A 25964-nucleotide genomic window follows, 5' to 3' on the forward strand; every position below is an offset into this window, starting at 1 on the left:
CTGTGGCACCAAATTGGTAATCAAATGGGTATCTAAGCTAATCTATTCTAGCTACACAGAGTCCATCTGCTTCCACTTTCCTCACATTCACTGGCCTATTTATAAAAGCTAAAGAGGATTTAATCTGTAACAACTTCACACAAAGGATATACTAATGGTGCCAGATTTATGACCCTGTAGGGGAAGGGTTCCCAACCTGGGGTCCATGGACCCCTTGCTTAACAGTATCGATCCATGCCATAAAAGCATTTGGGACCCCCTGATGTCAGTGTTGGATCAGAAGCCATGAGTATTAATAAATTTATGAGATTGTATATACTGTAGAATACTGTCTACACTTCCAACTGATTTGGTAGAGCAGCCAGCTTAATCAATATCCCCACCCACCCTGGATATTTTCTCTTCTGCCCCTCTCCCATCAGGCAGGAGATACAAAAACCTGAAAGCACACGCCACCAGGCTCAAGGCAGCTTCTAGCCTGCAGTTCTAAGACTATTGAGTGGTTCCCTAGATGGGTTCAAGGGAATGGATGGATGAATACTTGACCTTACAACCTGCCTCAATATGGAAATATCCTCTCCTTGTCCTATCTAGGCTTTCAATATTTGGTAGGTTTCATTCTTCTAACCTGCAGCAAGTACAGGCCCCGAGCCATCAGACATTCCTCATAAATTAACCCTTTCATTCCTGGAATCATTCTCATAAATCTCCTCCAGCCCTCTCCAATCCCAGAATATCCTTTCCTTTGTACTGGAGCAGATAATACCCTTCAACCTGCAGGCTTCTGAATTGACATGGATAACTTCATTCACCTCGATACTGAACTGATTCCATCACCTATGGACTCACTTTCAGGGGCTCTTCGACTCTTGATCTCCATGTTATTTATTTATTATTATTTGCTCAATTTGTCTTCTTTTGCACATAGGTTGTTTGTCAGTCATTGGTTTAGTGTAGTTTTTCATCAATTCTATTGTATTTCTTTGTTCTAGAGTGGATGTCTGCAGAAAATGAATCTTAGGTATACTTTGATAATAAATTTACTTTCTACTTTGAAGCTTGAACTTTGAAATGGGGCCCAAAATTGCTCCGGACAAGGATTTGTTTTGTGTTTCAAAGGACCCACTCTATGGCCCCTGATGTGACAAAGTCCAAAGGCTCCAGCTTCCATGTCACAATCTGTGACTATGCAGAGCTAGTTCATGCTTTAGGATCTCTCCACACACAGTTAGCACACAATAGCAGAAAGGGTATTTATGACTAATACGGGGGGGGGGGGTGGGGGGGACATAATTTTAAGGTGATTGGAGGAAAATATAGGGAGTTGTCAGAGGTAAGTTTTTTACACAGAGTGGTGGGTGTGTGGAATGCCGTGCCAGAGGGGGTGGTAGAGGCAGATACATTAGGGGTATTTATGAGACTCTTAGTTTGACATATTCTTTAAATTCTGAACGAAAATTGTCACCCATCCAGATAGGGCAGAACTCTTTCTTTATAGCCATAGAATGGAACAGCACAGAAACAGGCCCTTTGGCCTTCTTAATACATACTAACTTGATCTTCTGCTTAGTCCTATCTAACTACATTCCAGACTACTTCCCTCCAAGCTCCTCCCATCCATGTACAGTTCTCTTGTGCGTGGAACATGCTGACAAGGGCAATGGTAGAGGCATAGGGATAAGGGACATTTAAGAAACTTAGATAGCCACATGAATGAAAGAAAAATGGAAGGCTATCCGGGAGGAAAACGGTAGATTGATCTTGAAATAAGTTACAAGGCTGGCAAAACACTGGTCACCTAGTGCTGTTCTGCTCTATGCTGTACTGTTCTATGTTTTATGAAAGTGAAGAATATTGCCAGAGTTGGTGAGTGGATGGGGATTGCGGTGGGCATGAATGGAGATGGTTGTTGGAAGCTGGGGATATGTTACTGCATTTTCATGGTACAACATCCTTGAAAACTGAGAATCAGAATCAGAATCAATTTTATTATCTCTGACTTATTTGATGTGAAATTTGTTGCATGCCATATAAGGGCTGAAGATATGTCTCTACCAGATGAGGTTATAGGGTGCTCCTTCCGTCCTCTGGCCAGCAGGTCCCCCTTGAGCAAGGTGTTCTTACTTATTGCCTGTTACACTGCTGATGTTAGGGCAGCAATGAAAATTCATCATTGCTGGTTCTGTAACATTTTTTTTACCAATCTGGCCTCTACCCTTTGACCTGTTTGGCATGGGTGACCCTTCCAAGAATCAAAGCCCAAGGCCCTGATTCCACCCAACATAGTTCTCTGGGCCATTGAGGAATGCAAGCTTCTGAACCCCACAACAAGGTGGTGGTTCTCAAAGAGGTGGGCAAGGTGTAGCACCTTCTTAGCCCCCTGAGCAGGGTCACAAGAAGCAATAGGACTGGGGGTAGATGGTCGTATAAGCAGCTGGTGCATATCACAACTCCTGGCAGACAATCTCTGAAGAGTATTGATAATGGCTGTGGTCACTGCCCAGAAAAATGCAATGGCAAAACACTTTTGTGGAAAAATTTGCCAAGAACAATCATACTAATAATGATGTTGATGTGTCAGCAATACAGTGCAAAGAAATAAAATGGATACAAATTATAAAATAAACAATTAGTGCAAGAAAAAGAACAATGAGGTAGTGTCATGGGTTTATCGACCATTCAGAAATCTGATGGCGGAAGGGAAGAAGCTGTAGATGCTTAATACCATACCTTTATAAATTCTACTCCTGGGTTCAGGAGTTAAACCCTGGTTTTCCTCTAAGAGGGGTAGCAAAATGGCACAGTTTGAAGAGCTGTTCTTCCACACTTGAGACAAAACTTCAAATGCAAGACATTCAGAAGATGCTGGAAATCCAAAGCAACACACATAAAACGCTAGAGGAACTCAGCAGGTCGGGCAGCATCTACAGAAAGAAATCTCTCAATAGATGCTGCCTGACCTGCTGATTTCCTTCAGTATTTTTGTATGTTGCCAGGGGTTCAGAATCAGAATCAGGTTTATTATCACCAGCATGTGTCATCTGTTAACTTAGCAGCAGCAGTTCAATGCAACACATAATCTAGCAGAGAGAAAAAAAATAATAAATTAAATAAAACATAATAATAATAATAAATAAATAAGTAAATCAATTACGCATATTAAATAGATTTTTTAAAGTGCAAAATCAGAAATACTTGTATATTAAAAAAAAGTGAGGTAGTGTACAAAGCTTCAATGTCCATTTAGGAGTCGGATGGTAGAAGGGAAGAAGCTGTTCCTGAATCGCTGAATGCATGTCTTCAGGCTTCTGTACCTCCTATCTGATAGCACCAGTGAGAAAAGGGCATGCCCAGGGTGCTGGAGGTCTTTCATAATGGACGCTGCCTTTCTGAGACACCGTTTCCTAGAGATGTCCTAGTTACTTTGTAGGCTAGTGCCCAAGATGGAGCTGACTAGATTTATAACCTTTTGCAGCTTCTTTCGGTCCTGTGCAGTAGCCCCTCCATACCAGACAGTGATGCCGCCTGTCAGAATGCTCTCCACGGTACAACTATATGTTTTTGAGTGTATTTGTTGACATGCCAAATCTCTTCAAACTCCTAATAAAGTATAGCCGCTGTCTTACCTTCTTTATAACTACATCAATATGTTAGGACCAGATTAGATCCTCAGAAATCTTGACACCCAGGAACTTGAAGCTGCTCACTCTCTCCACTTCTGATCCCTCTATGAGGATTGGTATGTGTTCCTTCATCATACCCTTCCTGAAGTCCACAATCAGCTCTTTCACCTTACTGACGTTATGTCAGGTTGTTGCTGTGGTACCATTCCGCTAGTTGGCATATCTCACTCCTGTACATCCTCTCGTCACCAGCTGAGATTCTACCAATAACCAGTGTATCATCAGCAAATTTGTAGATGTATTTGAGTTCTTGGGAAAGTACCCGAGTCATTGGGAAAGTTTGAATAGGTTAGGAATTTATTTCCTGGAGTGTAGGATAATGACGGGAGATCTGATAGGGATATATAGAATTCTGAGAGGTATAGATAGGGTAAATGCAAGCAGGTTTTCCAGAGGTAGGGTGAGACCTGAGCTAGAGGTCATGGGTTAAAGGTGAAAGGTGAAATGTTTAAGCAGAACTGAAGGGAAACCTTTTTTCACTCAGTGGGTGGAAACAATATGGAATGAACTGTGGTAGTGGTAGAGGTGGGTTTGATTTAGGGTGGATGTGGAGAGATTGTTTCCTGTAGTGGGGGAGTCGGGGACCAGAAGGAGCAGCGTCAGAATAGAGGGACATCCCTTTAGGATAGAGATGAGGAGGAATTTCTTAGGCCAGAGGGTGGTAAATCTATGGAATTTATTGCCCATGGACGTCTGTGGAGGCCAAATAATTAGATATATTTAAAGCAGAGAATGATGGATTCTTCATTTATAGGAGTTTCAAAGGTTATGGGGAGAAGGCACGAGGTTGAGGTTGAGGGGGATAATAATCAGCCATAATGGCATGGTGGAGCAGATTTGAAAAGCTAAGTGGCCTAATTCTGCTCCTATATCTTATGGTTTTATAGATTTTAACATTTAGGAGGTTTAGATAAGTACAGGGATGGGAGGGGTATGGAGGGCTATGGTCCTGGAGCAGGTCAATGCAACTTGGCAGAGTGACAGAGTGGACATGCATATGATGGGCTGAAGGGCCTTTTCCTGTGCTGTGGTCTATGTCCTAATGACTCCATTGCAAGCAGAATGGATAACTGATCATTTGCTTCTTGAACGTTGTAGGCAGGCAGCTTCACAGGAATAGAACTTGCAGGTCTAAAGTTGAGAGTTTCATACAAAATTCGTGCACACACTGACAACTACCAGCTATGATCTGATATTAATTTTTTAAAAAGCTGGTTAAGACTCTGATTTAAAAGGTCAAAAATGAAAAAAAAACTTATTCTGAGCATCAAGAGGCCATGAATTCCATGAACTGTGATTATGCAAATTTGAATTCCAACATCGAGACTCTGGAGTCTAATATAAATCAGTTCATCTCACCAGTTGCTCTCAGGATTGCTATAATACTGCTGAACCTGTGCAGCTGGCAAAGACCTACAGCTGTGCCATTTACCGAGGCACAGGAAGCTCACCCATCACCTCCCGATACACGATGCCTTAAGGCCTGTTTCCACACCAGGACTGTTCATTTGAAAACTCAACTTAAAAGTCTCAAGCTGAAATCCTTTTCTTTTTGTAGATTTTAAAGGTTAATGCGGCTACTCAAAAAGTTCTCTAAATGACAATGTTATAGAATATGGAACATAAAGCATAGAAATCTACAGCACATGACAGACCCTTCGGCCCACAATGTTGTGCTGACCATGTGACCTACTCTAGAAACTGCCTAGAATTTCCCTACTGCATAGCCCAATATTTTTCTAAGCTCCATGAACCTACCCAAGCAGCTGTTAAAAGACCCTATTGTACCACCACCACTGCTACCACCATCACCGCTGGCAGCCCATTCCACGCACCCACCACTCTCTGTGTGAAAAACTACCCCTGACATCCTCTCTGTACCTACTTCCAAGCACATTAAAACTATGCCCCCTTGTGTTAGCATTTCAGCCCTGGGAACAAAACTCTGGCTATCCACACGATCAATACCCCTCATCATCTTATACACCTCTATCAAATCACCTATCATCCTCCGTCACTCCAAGGTGAAAAGGCCAAGTACACTCAATCTATTCTCATAAGGCATGCTCCCCAATCCAGGCAACATCCTTGTAAATCTCCTCTGCACTCTCTCTATAGTATCCTCAACCTTCCTGTAGTGAGGAGACCAGAACTGAACACCACACTCTAAGTGGAATCTGACCTAGGTCTTATATAGCTGTAACATTACGGCTATATAAGAACTCCATCCCACGGTTGATGAATGCCAACACTCCATACACCTTCTTGACAATACTGTCACCCTGCACAGCGGCTTGGAGTGTAGTATGGTCACAGACCCCAAGATCTCCCTGATCCTCCAAACTGCCACGAGTCTTACCGTTTATAATCTAAACCAACACCACAACAGACTGAAAACCGCAACAGGCAGGATTTCCCAGTGGCCGACCATGTTAATTCCACTGCCCATTCCCATTCTGACATATCGGCCCATGGCCTCCTCTACTGCCACGATGGAGGAACAGCAGCTCATATTCCATCTGCATAGCCTCCCAGCTGATGACATGAATATTGATTTCCACTACTTCTGTTAATTTCTCCCCCCTACACTTTCTCTTTTTTCCACTTCCCATTCTGCCTCTTCTCTGATGCCTTAATTTCTCCTCTCCTGCCTTTCACCTCCGTCTAGTTTCCCCTGCCCCTTCCATTTCTCCTATGACTCACTCTCCTTTCCTATCAGATTCCTCTTTCTTCAGCCTTTTATTTTTCTCACCTATCACCTCCAGCTTCTTGTTTCATCCCCCATTCCCCATCCACCTACCTTCCCTGTCACCTGATCTCACTTTTCACCTTCCCTTCCCCCACCTCTTGTTCTGGCTTCTTCCCCCTTCCTTTCCAGTCCTGATGAAGGGACTGAAAAGTCTCAGCCCGAGAGGTCAGCTCTCCATAGATGCTGCCTGACCTGCTGAGCTTCTCCATCATTTTGTGTGTGTTACTATGGATAATTTCACTGCTGCCATACTTTTCCCTCACTACTATCATCACTCAAATGTCTGTCAATGCACAGTGGAGAGTATCCTAACTGCCTGCATCATTGATAGGTATGGAAATGCCAGTGCCCAGGAACAGAGGGTGGTGGATACAACCCAGTTTATCACATAGAGTCATAGAGAAGTTCAGTAGAGAAACAGGCCCTTTGGCCCAACTAGTCCATGCCAAAACCATTAAAATACTACCTACTCCAGGACCACAGCCCTCCATATCCCCACTATCCATGTAGGGACTTCTCACTGTTCACCCTTAACCCTTGACCTCTGGTTGTAGTCCCACCCAATCTCAGTGGAAAAAGCCTACTTGCATTTACCCTATCTATACCCCTCGTAATTTTGTACACCTCCACTAAATCTCTTCTCTATCTTCTATGTCCTAAACTATTTGATCTTTCCTTGTAACTCGGGTCCTCCAGATCTGACATCATCCTTGTGAATTTTCTCTGCACTCTTTCAACCTTGTTTACGTCTTTCCAATAGATAGATGACCAAAACTGCACACAATACTCCAAATTAGGCCTCATCAATGTCTTACACAACTTCAATGTAACATCTCATCTTCTGTACTCAGTACATTGATTTATAAAGGCCATTGTGCCAAAAACATTATTTACAACCCCATCTACCTGTGACACCACTTTCAGCAAATTATGTACCTGGTATTCTCAGATCCCTTTGTTCTACCATACTCTTCAGTGTCCTACCATTCACTATGCAAAACCTACCTTGGTTTTTCCTACCCAAGTACAAAGCCTCGCACTTGTCTGCATTATATTCCATCTGCTATTTTCAGTCCATTTTTCCAGTTGATGCAGATCCCTCTGCAAGCCATGATAGCCTTCCTCACTGTCCATTACACCTCCAATCTTGGCGTCATCCGCAAATTTGCTGATCCAATTAACCACATTATGATCCAGATCATTGATATAGATGACAAACAACAAAGGACCCAGCATCGATCCCTACGGCACACCACTAGTCACAGGCCTTCAATCAGAGAGGCAACCTTCTACATCCACTCCCTGGCTTCTCCCACAAAGATAATGTCTAAGCCAATTTACTACCTCATCCTGAATGCTGAGTGACTGAGTCTTCTTGACCAGCCTCCCATGCAGGACCTTGTCAAATCCCTTGCTAAAATCCATGTAGGCAACATCCGCTGCCTTGTCTTCATCCACTTTCATGACCTACCATGCTCAAAATCAAATATTTATATATCTGGTCCTTTACAATACCTTCCAGTGACTTTCCAACAACTGATGTCAGATTCTCTGGCCTATAATTTCCTGGTTTCTATTTAGAGCCTTTTCTAAGCTGCAGAACAACATTGGCTACCCTCCAATCCTCTGGTACCTCTCCTTTTACTAAGAATGTTTTAAATATCTCTGCTAGGGTCCGGCAATTTCTGCATTTGCTTCCCATTGAGCCCGAGGAAACACCTTGTCAGGTCCTGGGGATTTATCCATCCTGATTTGCTTCAGGGTAGCAAACATCTCCTCCTCTGTAATCTATACAGGGTCCATGGAATTGATGCCGCTTTGCCTCACTTCTATAGACTCTGTATCAATCTCTCCATTAAATACAGATGCAAAGAATGCATTTAAGATCTCCCCTATTTGTTCTGGGTCCACACATAGATTATCATTCTGGTCTTCCAGGGGACACATTTTGTCCCTTTCAATCCTTTTATTCTGAACACACCTGTGGAATCCCTCACCTTGTCCTCGAGAGAAACTACTGGTGAGTCAGTATCCTGGCAAAAGCTACACCATGAAGTCAAAAGAACACTTCAGGCAACTCTACAAAAAGATTGAAAAGTACAAGTCAGGAGATAGATAGAAGAAAATTTCCAAGTCACTGAATATCCCTTGGAGTACAGTTAAGATAATCATCAAGAAATGGAAAGAACATGGCACAGCTGTAAATCTGCCTGAAGCAGGCCATTCTCAAAAACTAAGTGACCATGCAAGAAAGGGACTTGGGAAGGAGGCCACCAAGAAACCTATGACAGCTCTGGAGGAGTTCAGTGACTGAGATGAGAGAGACTGTGCATACAACAACTGTTGCCTGGGTGCTTCACCAGTTGCAGCTTTATGGGAGAGTGGCAAAGAGAAAGCCGCTGTTGAGAAAAAACTCATATGAAATCTCAGCTAGAGTTTGCTAGAAGGCATGTGGGAGACTCTGAAGTCAACTGGAAGAAAGTTGTATGGTCTGATGGAACTAAAATTGAGCTTTTTGGCCATCAGACTAAACATAAACCAAACACTGCACATCACCAAAAGCACACCATCCCTACTGTGAAGCATGGTGGTGGCTACATCATGCTGTGGGGATGCTTCACTGCAACAGGCCCTGGAAGGTTTGTGAAGGTAGAGGGTAAAATGAATGCAGAAAAATACAGGAAAATCCTGAAGGAAAACCTGATGCAGTCTACATGAGACTTGAGAAAAGATTTGTTTTCCAGAAAGACAGTGACCCCCAAGCATAAAGCCAAAGGTACACAGGAATAGCTTAAAAACAAAGTTAATGTCTTGGAGTGGCCATGTCAGAGTTCAGACCTCAATTCAACTGAGAATTTGTGGCTGGACTTGAAAAGGGTCCCCATGTAATCTTGTAGAGCTTGAGCAGTTTTGTAAAGAAGAATGGGGAAAATTTCAGTGTGCAGATGTGCAAAGCTGATAGAGACCTATCCACACAGACTCAAAGCTGCAATTGCTGTCAAAGGTAGATCTACTAAGTACTGACTTGAAGGGGGTGAATAATTATACCATCAATTATTTTGTGTTCTATAATTAATTTAGATCATTTTGTAGAGATTTGTTTTCACTTTGACACAGAAGAGTCTTTCTCTGTTGATTGATGACAAAAAAGCCGAATTAAATCCTGTGATTCAATGTTGTAAAACAATAAAACATGAAAACTTCCAAGGGTAGGTGAATATTTTTGATAGGCACTGTATTTCTTATTCTAATGTATAGCTTTTATTACTATGTTCCATGATAATAATAACAATAATAAAAACTATAAATTACAAGAGATTGTAATTACAGGTGAAGTCATGGAAGCAGGTGGTAGATGATCTTACGAGTGGCTGGTGCATGTCACATGCCCTGTTTATTTAATCACTGATGCCAGGCAGACAATCTCTGAAGCACATTGATAATGGCTGGGGTCACCCATCTTGTAAAAACACTGCTCAGAAAAAGGCAATGGCAAGCCAGTTCTGAAGAAACATTTGCCAAGTACAATCATTGTCATGGAAAGACCATGGTCACCCATGTCATACAACACGGCACATAACGAACAAGTGATTGCAACGTACTGCAGCCACAAAACAACAAGTTTTCACCACATGTGCCAATGATATTAAACGTGATTCTGATTGTGATTTCTTTATTTTCCTGTGAATGTCTGTAAGAAAATGAATCTCAAAGTAGTAAATGGTAACATGTACATGCTTTGATAAATTTTACTTTGACTTTTCTTTGAGCTAACTGATATTGAATGGCACTATGGTAACTCTATATATAGTAACTTGGAGCACAGATCATTTGAATGGTGAAAGGTAAAATTTAAGAGGAACCTGAGGGGGAATTCTTCACTCAGACGGTGGTATGAGTGTGAAGAGAGATGCCAGCGGTGGTGGAAGTGGGTTCAATTGTAACATTTAAGAGAAGTTTGGATAGGTATGTGGATGACAGTGATACGGAAGGCTATGGTCTGGGTACAGGTAACTGGGACTAGGCAGAAAACTAGGTCAGCATAGACTAGATAGGCCAATTGGCCTGTTTCTATGCTGTACTTTTCAATGACTCTATGTTTTATGTTTCTACTGCATTGTAACATAATCACACATGAAACATCTTAAGACACACACAGGCATAAAATCCATTTTTTTTAATTATAAAAACTAGTGAATATAGCCCAGTCTGTCACAGGTAAAGCTCTCCCCACCACCGAGCAGATCAACATGGCGTTATCGCAAGAAAACAGTATCTGTCATCAGGCAACCCACCACACAGGACATGCTCTCTTCTCGCTGCTGCCATCAGGAAGAAGGTACTGGGGCCTCAGGACTCACACCACCAGGCACAGGAACAGTTATTACCCCTCAACCATCAGGTTCTTGAACAAAAGGAATAACATCACTCAGCTTCACTCACCCCATCACTGAACTGTTTCCATAACCTATGAATACACTTTTCAGGAGTCTTCATCTCATGTTCTTGATATTTATTGTTTATTTGTTGTTATTATTATTATTATTATTATTATTATTATTATTATTATTATTATTATTATTATTATTATTATTATTATTATTATTATTATTATTATTATTTCTTTTTGTATTTGCACAGGTTGATGTCTTTTGCATACTGGTTGAATGCCCAAGTTGGTGCAGTCTTCCATTGATTTTGTTATGGTTATTATTCCACAGATTGAGTATGCCTGCAAGAAATGAAATTCAGTGTTGTATATGGTGACATATATGTACTTTGAACTTTGTACTAAGCCTGTCTTGAAATGACCATGTATATTGAGTGCAATGGCAACAACAGTTATTGCGATGCTCTCAAAGTGATGCGTCCCAGGTTCAAATCTGCTGCAGTAGATAACAAGTTTCTACATTCTCCCCATGACATTGTAGGTGCTTCCGTTTCACCCCATTCTCCAAAGATGTACAGGTTAGTAGGTTTTGAGAGCTGCTCGCAAAATGTCACCATGTGGTGCCAGTGCCATTGTGGATCTCAGTTGGTCACATGGGTGTAATTGAGTGGCATGGGCTTGTTGGACTGGTAGGGCCTCAAAACACGCTTTATCTTTAAAATTAAAAAAATAGAAGTTATAAAAGACATTTTCTGTATCAAACAACAATGGTTAAAGAATCTGCCAGCTTGCTTTTGACAATGTTGAAAGATGACTTTGTAAATTACATTTGCTAATAAAAGTTTTTCTGCTATCTATGACAGAATCCCAGGTTCCTGACCAGCCAAGTTCTCTTCATGTCAGACCTCTGACAACGAGCATTGTGATGAGCTGGACGCCACCATTAAACCCTAACATAGCAGTCCGAGGTTACATCATCGGTTACGGAGTGGGCAGTCCCTACGCTGAGACAGTACAAGTCGACAGCAAACAGCGATACTTTTCTATTGAAAACCTAGGTAAATGTCATCTGAACCCCGCTTTTATAGATTCAGATTAATTTATTTAAACTTGTACATTGAAATACATCACATTGACATTGAAACATACAGTGAAACACACAGTCAGGGGCAGCATATTAACATAGCGGTAGTATGAGGCAATTAGAGCACCAGTGACCCGGGTTCAATTCAATTTGTAAGGGATTTGTACATCTCCTCATGAGCACCTGGGTTTCCCCCGGGTGCTCTAGTTTCCTGCCACATTCCAAAGACATACGGGTTAGTAGATCAGTTGGTCATACGGAATCGTTGCACCAGAAGGACCATGTTGTATTTCTTTTTCTTAAAATTGTTTGAATTAACAACCAACATAATTTAAGGAAGTACTGAGGTCAGTCCACAAGTGTTGCCACACAAGAAAATTAAGGATGTCTTTATAAAAGGAATAGACTGATAATAAAGGAATAAAAATTTAATTGTGATTCAATAATGTTAGCAAGAACTTGCCATATGGAAATATTTTAATAGGCAAAGTTTAACATTATAAATATTAGCTTGATTTATCATGTGTACATTGAAATATTGACACATGGTGAAATGAGCTGTTTGTGTCAAAGACCAACATAGTCTGGGGATATTCTGGAGGCAGCCTGCATGTGTTGTCATGCTTTTTTAAATGGGAAGAAAATTCAAAAATCTGAAGTACAAAAGGATTTGGGAATCCTCATGCAAGATTCCTTAAAGGTTAACTTGCAGGGTGAGTCAGTGGTGAGGAAGGCAAATTCAATGTTAGCATTCACTTCGAGAGGACTAGAATACAAAAGCAAGGATGAAATGCTCAGGTTTTATGAGGAATTGATTGGTCAGCGCAGATCATTGTGAGCAGTTTTGGGAGAGTTGAGAGGACATTCAAGAGAATGACTCCAGGATCAAAAGGGGAACATAAGAGGAATGTGAGAGGAGCTTTTGATGGCTTTGGGACTGTGCTCGCTGGAGTTTAGAAGAATGAGGGGGAATCTCATTGAAAATTACGGAACATTGAAAAGTCTGGATAAGGTGGATATGGAGAGAAAGCTTTCTATAGTGGGGGAGTTGAGGACCAGAATGCCTATTTGAAACAAAGATGAGGAAAATTTTCTATAGCCAGAAGGTGATGCATCTGTGGAATTCATTGGGACAGACGGCTGTGCAGGCCAAGTCATTGGAAGAATGGGCAAAAAGGTGGCAGACAGAGAGTTGTGACATATGATAATGCACTTTGATAAAAGGAACAATGGTGTGGACTATTTGGAGTATTGTGTACAGTTCTAGTCACCAAATTATAGGAAAGATGTCAACAAAACAGAGAGAGTACAGAGGAGATTTACTAGAATGTTACCTGGGTTTCAGCACCTAAGTTACAGAGAAAGGTTGAACAAGTTAGGTCTTTATTCTTTGGAGCGTAGAAGGTTGAGGGGGGAATTGATAGAGGTATTTAAAATTATGAAGGGGATAGATAGAGTTGATGTGGATAGGCTTTTTCCATTGAGAGTAGGGGAGATTCAAACAAGAGGACATGAGTTGAGAGTTAAGCGGCAAAAGTTTAGAGGTAACACGAGGGGAACTTCTTTACTCAGAGAGTGGTAGCTGTGTGGAACGAGCTTCCAGTAGAAGTGGTAGAGGCAGGTTTGATTTTGTCATTTAAAAAAAAATTGGATAGGTATATGGACAGGAAAGGAATGGAGGGTTATGGGCTGAGTGCAGATCAGTGGGACTAGGTAAGAGTAAGCGTTTGGCACGGACTAGAAGGGGCGAGATGGCCTGTTTCCATGCTGTAATGGTTATATGGTTATTATTTAAATGGAGAGAAGGTTTAAACATCAGAATTGCAGAGGGACTTAGGAGTCCTCATGCAAGACTCCCAGAAGGTTAATTTACAGTCGTCTCTGGTAAAGAAGGCAAATGCAATGTTGGTATTTATTTCAAGGGAATAGAATATAAAATCAAGGAGATAATGCTGAGGCTTTATAAGACACAAAACAGGCTGCTCTTGGAGTATTGTCAAGAGTTTGGGGCCCCATATCTCAAAAAGGTTGTGTTGTCATTGGAGAGAGTCCAGAGGAGGATTACAAAGATGATTCCAGGGAATGAAGGAGTTAACATATGAGGAGCATTTGGCAGCTTTGGGCCTGTACTCATTGAAACTTAGAAGAATACAGGGGGATCTCTTTGAAACCTAGCAGATGTTGAATGGACTAGGTAGAGTAGATGTGGAGAGGATGTTTCCTACGTTATGGCTATCCAGAACTAGAGGGCACAACCTCAAAATTGAGGTAACAGACATTTTAGAATATGGGTAAGGAGGAATTTTTTAGCCCGAGTGTTGTGAATCTGTGGAATGCTCTGGCACAGTCGGTGGTGGAGGGCAAGTCAGTGGTTATAATTAAGGTGAATGTTGATAGTTTCCTGATTGGTCAGGGCACCAAAGGATATAGTGAGAAGGCAGGTGTATGAGGTTGAGTGGGATTTGGGATCAGCCGTGATGGAATGGCAGAGCAGACTCAATGGGCCAAATGGCCTAACTCTGCTCCTATGTTTTATGGTCTTAAGGTCTCATTGGGTATATTTAAGGCACAGGTTGATAGATTCTTGATTAATCTGGGCGTCAAAGTTTATGGAGAGAAGGCAGGAGAGTGGAAACAATATACTGTATGCATTCAAGTATAACCCCTTCAGTCCTGTATTTATCACTCTTTTCGATTTTCCCCGCATGTTACACTTCAACACATCCCACTAACTAAAATCTTGTCCTTCTTTTGTCTCACTGCACACTGCATCGACTTGTACAGTATACAAGATGCCCCATCACTCTGGTCCCTCCCTAACGGCTCTAGCAAAGCTGCCCACAAGGATGTGGGTCTCCCTCAGGTTCAGGTGTAACTCATCCTCTTTGTACAGGAATCATGGCAGACTATGTGGTCTTCTTAGATTCAGTCTGGCACCAGGATCCCCCCCCCCCCCCCCCAGCTGGGCCATGCCCTGTTCTCTATGGTGCATTCGTTTCTCTCTCAATCTTGACCTTTACCAAATGTTTTCAATGCTCAGTGGAAATCAAACCACTTGGTTTTGTAACTGCGCTGCACGTAACCACAGAAATAGTAGAGGCTTGTGGACACAGCTTAGCACATTATCAAAAATAGCCTCCTCTCAATGGACTGTGTCTACACCTCTCACTGCCTCAGTGAAACAGGCAGAGTAATCAAAGATCGCACCCACCCTGGACCATCTCTTTTATCCCCGTTCACTTCGGGCAAAAATTACAGAAGCCTGAAAACACATACCATCATCCTCAAAGACAGCCTCTCTGCCACTGTTATCAGGTTCTTGAACAGACCTCTTCTTCAATAAACTGGTCTCTTGGCTTCAAAATCGATGTCGTTGTGATCTTGCACTTTATCATTTATCTTCACTGTACTTTCTCTGTATAGGTAGCTTCATTCTGCATTGTTGTTCGTTTACTTTGTTTACAATACACTGTGTGATGATCTTATCTGTATGAACGGTATGCAAGACAATGTATCTCAGTACGTGACAGTAACCAACCAACTGTGCTGCTGAGAAAAGATTATTTTCATGAGATTTATAACTTGGGTAAACATGCCGTGTGTGTGTGTGTGTGTGTGTGTGTGTGTGTGTGTGTGTGTGTGTGTGTGTGTGTGTGTGTGTGTGTGTGTGTGTGTGTGTGTGTGTGTGTGTGTGTGTGTGTGTGTGTGTGTGTGTTATATACCCTTAGGGTTCTTGTTTTTGTGGACTGTCACTTTAAAATGCTGGGAGAATGAGACTGACTTTTGGACACTGTTTGAGCTACTCTAGAGAGAGAGAGGTGGAGTTATTTGATGGACAATCGATGTTATGGTTTCTCTATAGCTTGTTTATTTTTTACACGGACAGTCACAGACACACAGTTAGAGTCAAGATGGATTCAGTCAATGAAAGACACCAGTGAGTCGGTCGCTGGTTTAAACTTTCAGTAGCCCAAGAGGGGTGAGTTGAGATCGATCCAGGGTATTGATAAATGACTCTCACAAGTTCTGCAACTAGAAGAAGTTTTGCAGAGAGAGGAGAGGAGTGGAAGGTTTGAAACAGAAGAAACCTAGTGACAAAGAGATCACTGTTTGAAGTCTCCAAGAAGCCCGTTGGAGTGAGTTTGTTTCCATTCGGATATGAAAGTGTGTTTGTCACATAGCTAATCTGCAGGAGCGGGTTCTCTGGTGAGGGGAAAATCTTTGTGAATACCACGTGTGTGTTTATTCTTTGTCTGGGTGTGGTAGTTCACTGAAGAAAGGCACCCCTGTGGCAAATCACTGTTGGAGTTATTTTGTATGTCTGTGGAACTGGATAAGTGGCTATCACATTGTGTGTGATTGGTGTAACCTTGTGGAATCTACTGGTGTGTTGACCCTTGCCTGGATGATGGTTCACTTGGAGATGGTCCCCTTTGTGATAAGCTACTGTCGGTGATAATCTATATGTGTATTCTGTTTGAGTATCCTGTGGCCACCACTTTGAGATGTCCCATAGCTGAATTCGGGTGTGGTACCACCACTTGTGTTGAAAAGATGTTCGTTGAAGATCACTGTCAGTGATACTTCATGTGTAGAGTGGAACAACTTCGGAGATAAAACCTACTGCTATTGTTATTTTGTATTGCTGTTGTGGAATCTGTGGAATATTGACATGCCTTCTCCCAACATTCGCCTTTGGATTACAAACATCTCGCATTAATTAAACTGTGCATCCGAACTGAACTTTCTTACCACACCATCGTGAGGCTGTATCACTTACTACCCAAGCTTGAAGCAGTTTGGGGATTTATATATTTACACTTATATATGCATAAAACCGTTAACTCTTGATTTATCTGGTTTAAGTTACTATATGATGTAGTTACTAATAAAATAGTGTTTTGTTAACAGAAAAACCAGACTTCAGGTGTGTTCTATTGCTACTGATACTTTTAAAGGGTTGCATGTACGTAAAATTAAATTGGGGGCTCATCCGGGATATGAACAAATTGTTGGAGCCATTTTTAAACTGTTGGGGGCTTAACTGATTGATTAATAGTCGATCTGATTGGGGAAATCCCTTTTGATATGCTTGGTTAGGAAATCAGCAGCAATGGATGTTGATAAATTTCTAGAATCGCCAACCTCTGAGGCATTAGAGGACGCCAGAAGGTTTGAGTTTTTGAGTATTGCTAAAAAGTTGAAACTTACTAAGGTGAAATCGACAATGAGGAGGTCGCAGCTGCAGAGAAACCATAACATCAATTGTCCAGCAAGTAACTCCATCTCTCTCTCTCTCTCCTCAAACAGTGTCCAAAAGTCAGTCTCATTCTGCCGGCATTTTAAAGTGACAGTCCACAGAGAAAATGACCCCTAAGGGTATATAACTCTGTGTGTGTGTGTGTGTGTGTGTGTGTGTGTGTGTGTGTGTGTGTGTGTGTGTGTGTGTGTGTGTGTGTGAATGTGACCTTGCTACTTCACCATGACTCCCACAGCCTGCTGCCCCATAGGTGCTTTCGGAAGGTGGTCCTCACTCTGGTAGCAATTGCCACCTCAACTTACCTGCAAGACCTGAGCTGCAGGAGGGCATGGATTGGAGGGGACGTAGGGGTGGGGGGTGAATGGAGGGACTTGCAGACCCTCAGTTCCAGACTGGGAGCACCCTTGTGTTCAGTACATCAGCCAAAACAACAGGAGGTCCTGACTGACTCAGACTGGCTTCCAAAGGCTGGGGGTGGGAGGCTCTCGGGAAGCTTCCTTTGGGATAACCAGCAGGGAGGGAAGGTTGAAAGGGAATCCCTAGGAGCAGGGATGAGGGTGGCTATCCAGGTCCAAGCTCACAAATACAGGGGTTGAAAGTGTTCAACCCTTGCCACGAGCCCCTGCTACTTGGGGAAGATGCCACTGGGGCCCATGTACCCTCCCTGGGTGTGCCAACCCTAGGAACTCAGATCCCTCCAGAAGAATAGTGGAGAGCGGCTTTGGGTGGGCCCACATTGGGAAGGGGGAATCACATAAAGGGCCAATTGAGACCTGTGACTGCCTTCCCCAAGGCCCAACCCACCCACAACACATGCATCTGAGTTGGCTAGAGTCCAAGAGGGTAGTTTCCCCAAAGGAGTTCAGGAGACCAGGATCTTGGGGCTGGTTTGATGCCCCCAGAGAACATGATGTGTGCCCCTGGTGAAGGACACACCAACAGTGGCTGTCAGCATCTGGAAGAATCGGCCTGATTCTGGCACCAGTGGGCAGACTCCTCAGAGCCTGCTGGTGCCAGACAAAGATCCTTCCTCTGTTCTGGGAGATCTTGGTACTAGTGTGTACCGAGGTTTACCCGACAAAGAGGCCTGGGAGGATAGTGACTGTTTGCCGAGTGGCCTTAAACTGCCCCTCCCACTCTACACCACTGGGTGGAACAATTAGGGGATCCTCGGAGACTCTGTTTGCCTCAGTGCCAGGGTGGAGCCCCAGCCTCCATTGCCGGAATTGACCTCATGGACTGGGCCCTCTCCAGTGCCAGTGTGGTAATGTCAAACAATGCCGAGCTGAGCCTGGTGTTTTAGCAGGGTTGGTTCCTGAAGCTGATGCAGGGATATGGAGACGGGACATGGAGGTCGCTCCTGGAGGAGAATTTCACCAAGAAACATTCAGACCAAACAACTTCAGGCAGAACTGGTCGGGTCAAAGAACACCCACTGATACACAGAAAAAGGCAACTTTTTAAAATTAGAAATAAAACAACGTAAGAACAAAATTAGAGGTGGAAGTGTGAACCCTCAGAACCCAGGATAGAAAAGGTCGTGCCGCGAGAGAGATAGTTTCCCACCTGAGTCGGACCCGAGCGATCACGTTCAGTTAACCTATGGAGGGGAATGGTAGCAATTGTCAAGTTTAACACTGAGAGATGGATGGGATACAGAAGGACTGGCATGGGAATCATTGGTTCAATTGCAATCGGGAGTTTATATTGTCTCGAGCTTATAATATGGACTGGCCATTCACTGGCTCACACAGTTTCCCTGCACTCACCCCGAAGCCATGGTTTCCAGCAGTCTTGTCTCTATCGGAGAAGAAAGAGTAAGTTCACCAGCTTACAACCAGACAATGACTGGACCAATTACACTTTGATTTACGCAGCATGAGAACCTGTCCACTCCTTCACTACCCTGTCTACCTGTGTCGCCACTATCAGGGAACTTTCTCCTTGTACTCCTCAGTCTCTCAGTTCTACAACTCTCCCTGGGCTCCCTCATTCATTTTGCTCTGGTTTACTTTCCCAGAATCTATCACGTAGTAGTCGTCCAGTGACGTTCCACCTGCCATTCCTTGGCCCACTTTCCCAGTTGGCCTCCATCCATTGTAACTTTAGACAATCCTCACTTCCACCACACACCAATTTTGGTATAATCCACAATTCACTAATTGTTTGACTTACATTTTCCTCCAAATTGTTAACACATGTGACAAACGACAGATTTCTACAAGACAACAAGACCATTTACACTTCTAGATTCAGACTGAGGGGAAAAAGTTGCCCTAGAATTAAAGGTTACTATCTTTTCTCTTACTATCTTTTCTTTCAGTTCTCTCACTATCTTTTCTTTCAGTTAGTCCTGTCGAAGGGTCTCGGCCCGAAACGTCGACATCACTTCTCCCTATAGATGCTGCCTGGCCTGCTGTGTTCCACCAGCATTTTGTGTGTGTTGCTTGCATTTCCAGTATCTGCAGATTTCCTCGTGTTTGCGCTAGAATTAAAGGTGGTGGGTTTCCCGGACTGCAAGTGAGCATTGGTCAATATCTTCAGACAGGCCCAAGGGGTTCAACCTGACATCACTGAAGGGCCTTTGTTAACATAACCTTGGGATCTGCTCCCTAACAAAGGCTCAGGATCAACAAAGACAGTGGGCCCCACATAGTAATTACCCATGTTTACCCAGAGTTTACCTCCAAATCCCAACAACTAATTTATCATCTCTCCCAAAAATAATCACTCTAATCATTGCCCACTGAAGGAATGGAAGGAATCAGAACTTTGTATCACTGTTGCTGGAGTTTCCTCTTTCTCAGGGAGATTCTCCATTTTGTGCAGTTCCTTCTTTTACTTTCAGACAACGCTACCTATTCTTCATGTCGGTCTGTTCTCCTCAGAGTATTGATGTGGAAGATTTAGTTCGGGAAAGTCAATCACGTCTGGGATGAAGTCCCACCAAGGACCAGGTTCCTGAATCTCAGGAAGAGGCCTTTCATCCCATTGTGGTGCTGCTACAATGAATTCTCCACAGATACTCCATGTTCTTCTCTGTCTTCTTTCTCTCCATCTCTAACTCAAAGTCTCTCAGCACCTTCAGCCAGTCGAAAGAATGTGTTCTCCTCCACAGCCGTTTCACTGTTTTCTGATGTGGAAGGTGCAGTTTGGGAAAAGTATTTGAGGCCACAATGAAATCCCATGGAGGAACGAATTCCAGAATTCAAGATAAAACCCTTAGGCTTATTAGGGTGCAGCTAGGTTGTAAGTTTGAATCCACCAGATCCTGACTTGATCAGTGGCACTTCGTTGGGAACAATGGTGAGCGTATCAATCCAAAAACCAGATTTGTCAAATAGAGACGAGGAAAATTTCAACATCACTGTCTGAGGATCAGCAAAATCTGATGACGTGTCTACACCAGTCTCCTGATCAGCAAACCGTCCTCCAGCCACGCTGAGGGTGGTTGTTCTGCCTCTGGTCTCCAGGGGACCAGAGTTTAAATCCAGTCGTTATGCTGAATCTCATAGTGACTGTCCCACTGGTGTCATAGTGGCCTTGTGATGTCAGGGTTTGCCTCTCCCCGAGTGGCTGCACCTCAACATCTCCGTATTAGTAAAACCCTTGGTCATTGGCTGGGCTACAATAACGTAATGTGGGTGAAAGGAGTAACTGGTTTCCATGGTGACCCTGGGTCTGTGACTTCAGGAATGGATGAGGTGGGATTGTTCATTTTCCCTGTCCCTTGTCTGGGTAAATGAAAATTCAGTGTTAAAATGCTGCTTGGGAACAGGGAAACAGCTGAGACAGGGCAAAATATTTTGAATTATTCCTCCTACTTGCACTTTAACTGAAAGAATTGGGAAATAAAATGGAATATTGAAGGGAGAAATATAAATGAATCATGAAAATGACATTTCCAAGGTCTTCATGTGAACAAAGTCCCACTCCCCACTGTCCCTTGGAAAACACACTGATGTTATTCATGACTTCTGTAAACACAACCCCACTCCCTGCTGACTCCTTGAATACATGCTAATGCTTGGGACCCCTTGTGAGCACAGCCACACTTTCTGGAAGCTTCCGGTGTCCACTGTCCCACACCTGGAATCCTGCCTCAAACACTCCCACTTCTCACAAATGTCATGCAATTCCCAAAGGTCACTTGCAAACTTTGTCCTTTCCAAGTGCACTGTCCATAAATAAGTGTCCCAGTCATCAGTGTCACATTCCTGGGGAGTCCTTGGTTTACTGCCACTCTAGGGCAGGGGTTCCCAAACTTTTTTTAATGCCATGGGCCCCTACCGTTATCTGAGGGGGACTGTGGACCCCAAGTTGGGAACCCTTGCTCTATGGTGAAGGTAACATATGAATTTGTCTCCATTATTCTACTCAGGCATTTACCTACAGACCTTAAATAGATAACAAAGTTCTGTAGGACAGTAACGAGTTTATACATTCTCTGCATGATCACTGCATGATCACTTTTTTTGAAGATAGAGTGGGAGACAGAAAACCCAGTGGCAAGTGTGCTTGCTTGTGCAGGCAACATCACTGCCTAATTCAAGAAAGAAAGAAAGATCATCTTTATTTGTCACATGTTCAGTATATTGAAACACTGAAGTATACAGTAAGATGTATTCTTTCACACCAACGACCAACACAGTATAAGGATTGAGCTTGGGGCAGCCAGCAAATGTCACCACTCTTCTAGCGGCGACATAGCGTATCCCAAATTCATTACTGTACACCTAACAGTAGAACACCCAGAGGAGAGCCACGCGATCATGGGGAGAATATACAAACTCCTTACGGCAGTGTGGGAATCAAACCCCAAATAGTGATCGTTGGCAGTTTTAATCAATTATACTAAACGTACAGCCCCTCATTGTAATGGATGATCACGTGACTGAGATTCCTATGGTCTCCAGGCACTCATAATGATAACAATAATAATAATAATAATTGAATTACAGACCACCATGAGTCTATTGTGGCTTCAGCAAAAAAGGCTGGAACAAATGAAGGGATATTTCTTAAAAAATTCAAAAGGATGCAATTTACCAATAGATGTGAATTCATTATGGGGTTTAGAAAATAAATTGTTCTAAAGCTGCAAAATGGATCAAAGCAAGCTCATATTTTATACTCGTAAAATAATCTGAGGTTTTTGGTGAAAGCTGGCAGTAGTGGGTACTAATTGATCTAATTGTACATAAATTTATATTGTCTTGATGCTTCATGTTGAATATTGGAACATTTTATATTCTGTAGATATAAAATGTTCCAATATTAAATATAAATATATAAATTCACACACACACACACACACACACACACACACACACACACACACACACACACACACACACACACACACACACACACACACACACACACACACACACACACACACACACACACACACACCCAATATATATGTATATACTTATGCACAGTACTGTATTTGTCAATGTGGATCAGAGAGCGAGTTTGTAAATCTGGCGGGAGCAAAGGATGTTGGGAATGGAGAGGGTGGAGTGCTGTGGGAGGGGTGTGAGACAGGGGACAAAGAAGGAGTGTTGGGGCGGGGAGTGCTGTGGGTGTAGACACACCCAGCCCTGAGACAGTAGGCAAGGTTATTTGATTCTAAACAATTGGTTTATTGCTCATTACAGAAGGTCTCTCTGGTGCCTCCCATTCCCTCCCCTTTGCCCCCCCTCCCCTTTCCCAATAATGATTTCCCTCTCCCTACCCCCTTCCTATTCTTAGTCCACAAAAGAGACCTATATCAGAATCAGGTTTACCATCACTCACATATGTCATGATATTTGCTTTTTGTGACAGTCGTACAGTTCAATACATAAAATTATTACAGTACTGTGCAAGAATCTTAGGCAACCTAGCTATGTATGTGCCTAAGACTTTTGTAAAATATTAAAGCTGAAATATTAAAGGTGGCACTTTGCATTATCAGACCACCAACCTATTTTGTGTCCACCATTTGGTATTCGATATTGTTGAGTGTTTCACACCCCTTGACACCAGCTCTTTGTCATTTCCTGTCAGTCACCTTGCGCACAGACACTCCTGAGCCTAACATCACTCTATGGACATACAATCCATCAATGTATATAAGCTATCTTATGTATCTATAGTCATTGTGTTTTTTATTATTATTGTGTTCTCTGTGCTTTTTTTGTGCTACATCGGATTCAGAGTAACATTTATTTTATTCCCTTTACCCTTGTTTGCTAGAAATGACATTAATCAATCTTGAATCTTAATATATTACCTGTGTGTTAATTAATTTCATATATATTTAAAATATAAAATATATTATTAATTAATTTAATATATATTGAAATATAATATTTATGATACATTTACAGATTAAACTTTGGTATAAACCTCTTAAAAACCTCTTTAAAATTCATAATTAACTAGATTGCACTATTTAGCCTGGTGGCTTAGTGTCTCACTATGAAGAAGAATAAGAAAAGCTGAAGCTAATCATGTGCTTTCCTTCGCAGAGCCGAGTTCCCACTACGTCATTTCTTTGAAGGCCTTTAACAATGTGGGACAGGGAGTCCCTCTGTATGAAAGTGCCACTACCCGGGCATTGTCAGGTAGGTTCCACTTGGATAGATAAAGGAGACATCATCTGTAAGCTGATGACACACATACAGGTATACAGGCCTTGTTATGTGGAGTAGTAGTAGTAGTTTATCGATTTTATTTAGAGATACAGCCCGGAACAGGCCCTTCCGGCCCAATGAGACATGCTGCCCTGCAACCTACCAATTAACACTAGCCTAACCACAGGACAGTTTACCATCACCAATTAACCTACTAACTGTAACATCTTTGGACTGTGGGAGGAAACTGGAGGAAACACATATGGTCAGACGAGGAGAACATTCTTACAGACGGTGTTGGAAATGAACTCTGAACTCCAGAACAGTCCGAGCTGTAATAGCTTCACATTAACTGCTATGCTACCATGGCACCCCCTCAATCACTCAAGTCGAGTATGATGTTCTCCCTAAGAGGTTGTCTATTGGTGGGAGCTTAGCTGGCTGTAGCAACTGATCTGGGATCTGCATATTCTGATGCATTGTGGGCAATATTAATTGGTGGCAATGTAGAGTACCTAGTATATAGTAAGAATATTCTTCGATGGGAATTAGCCATGGAAGTTTGTCTTGAGATGGAGTGCATTTCATCAACTACAAGTGAATTTGGAAATGTTCTGTGATCAGTTACTTGATACATGTACTTAACATGCTGCTTGATAAATGTTTTGAGAGTATCTGCCTCGATCGTCTCCTCAGGCAATACACTTCCATCTCCAGCCACCCTCTGTCTGAATGGTTCAGTACATATATGTACTGAGAAATTACAGTAAACAACCTTGACTCTGGAATCTTGAAAAATTCCATCTCCTAGCATGTCTTCCTTCGCTCCCCCACATTCTTATTCTGGCTTCTTCATTCCTTTCCTGTCCTGGTGAAGTGTCTTGGCCTGAAATATCAACTGTCTATACATTTCCATGGATGCTGCCTGGTGTGCTGAGTTCCTCCAGCATTTTGTATGTGTTGCTTTGAAGAATTCCTTCTCAGAATCCCTCCAATTACCCGATCTTTCACTTAAAACTATGAGGGGTGATTGATAAGTTCATGGCCTAAGGTAGAAGGAGTCAATTTTAGAAAACCTAGCACATTTATTTTTTGAACATAGTCCCCTCCTACATTTACACACATAGTCCAGCGGTCGTGGAGCATACAGATCTTGGACCTCCAGGAAGTGTCCACAGGTGGGTGATTGATAAGTTTGTGGCCTAAGGTAGAAGCAGATGAGTTATACGGCTCTCGTTACATGCACATGTAGGTCAACTCTTTGAGTGATAATGCAAAAAGTGTGAAGTTAATAACTCATCTCCTTCTACCTTAGGACATGAACTTATCAATCACCCCGATGAGTTATTAACATCAAACTTTCTGCATAATCACTCAAAGAGTTGAACTGCATGTGCATGTAATGAGAGCTGTATAACTCATCTCTTTCTATCTTAGGCCACAAACTTATCAATCACCCCTCCTATGTCCATTTGTCTTTACAAGCGGACCGTGGGAAAACCCTTCTTACCATCTACAATACTGTGCAAAAGTGTCAGGCACCCTAGATTGTTTATATGGTTTCAGATGGTATGGCCTCCACAGAGCCCTGATCTCAAAATCACCGAGGTTACCTGGGATTACCTGAGGCAGCCAAAGTCTGTAGAACAACTATGGCAAGTTCTCCAAGATGCTTGGAACAACCTACCAGCTGACTTTCTTATAAACTTGCATAACAATGTACAGTAATATAGTCATAGAAAATTACCACCCAGAAACAGACCCTTCAGCCCATCTAGTCTGTGCCATAAGACCATAACACCATAAGACAGAGAATCAGAAAATCATCATTCAGCCCATCGAATCTGCTCCGCCATTCCATCTTGGTGGATCCCAGATCCCACTCAACCCCATACACCTGCCTTGTTGCCACATCCTTTGATGCCCTGACCAAACATGAAACAATTAACTTCCACCTTAAATATACCCACGGACTTGAAATCCACCACAGATTCACTACACTCAGGCTAAAATAAATCCTTCTTACCTCTGTTCTAAAGGGTCACCCCTCAATTTTGAGGCTGTACCCTCTAGTTCTGGATAGCTCCACCACAGGAAACATTTTCTCCACATCCATCCTATCTAGTCCTCTCAACATTCTGTAGGTTTCAATTAGATCCCCCAACATTCTTCTAA

General features: G+C 42.5%; 1 protein-coding gene across 1 annotated transcript in view; it reads left to right on the plus strand.

Annotated features, from left to right (window-relative positions):
- dcc (DCC netrin 1 receptor) overlaps positions 1-25964 on the plus strand; it is a 1312938-nt gene that overhangs the window by 1137487 nt on the left and 149487 nt on the right. The window contains exons 15-16 of the mRNA XM_073064089.1: positions 11686-11880; positions 23685-23780. Coding sequence (XP_072920190.1) covers positions 11686-11880; positions 23685-23780 — 291 coding nt within the window. The remainder of the gene's footprint in view (positions 1-11685; positions 11881-23684; positions 23781-25964) is intronic.

This window comes from Hemitrygon akajei, chromosome 13, assembly GCF_048418815.1.
Source record: "Hemitrygon akajei chromosome 13, sHemAka1.3, whole genome shotgun sequence".
Classification (NCBI taxonomy): Eukaryota; Metazoa; Chordata; class Chondrichthyes; order Myliobatiformes; family Dasyatidae; genus Hemitrygon; species Hemitrygon akajei.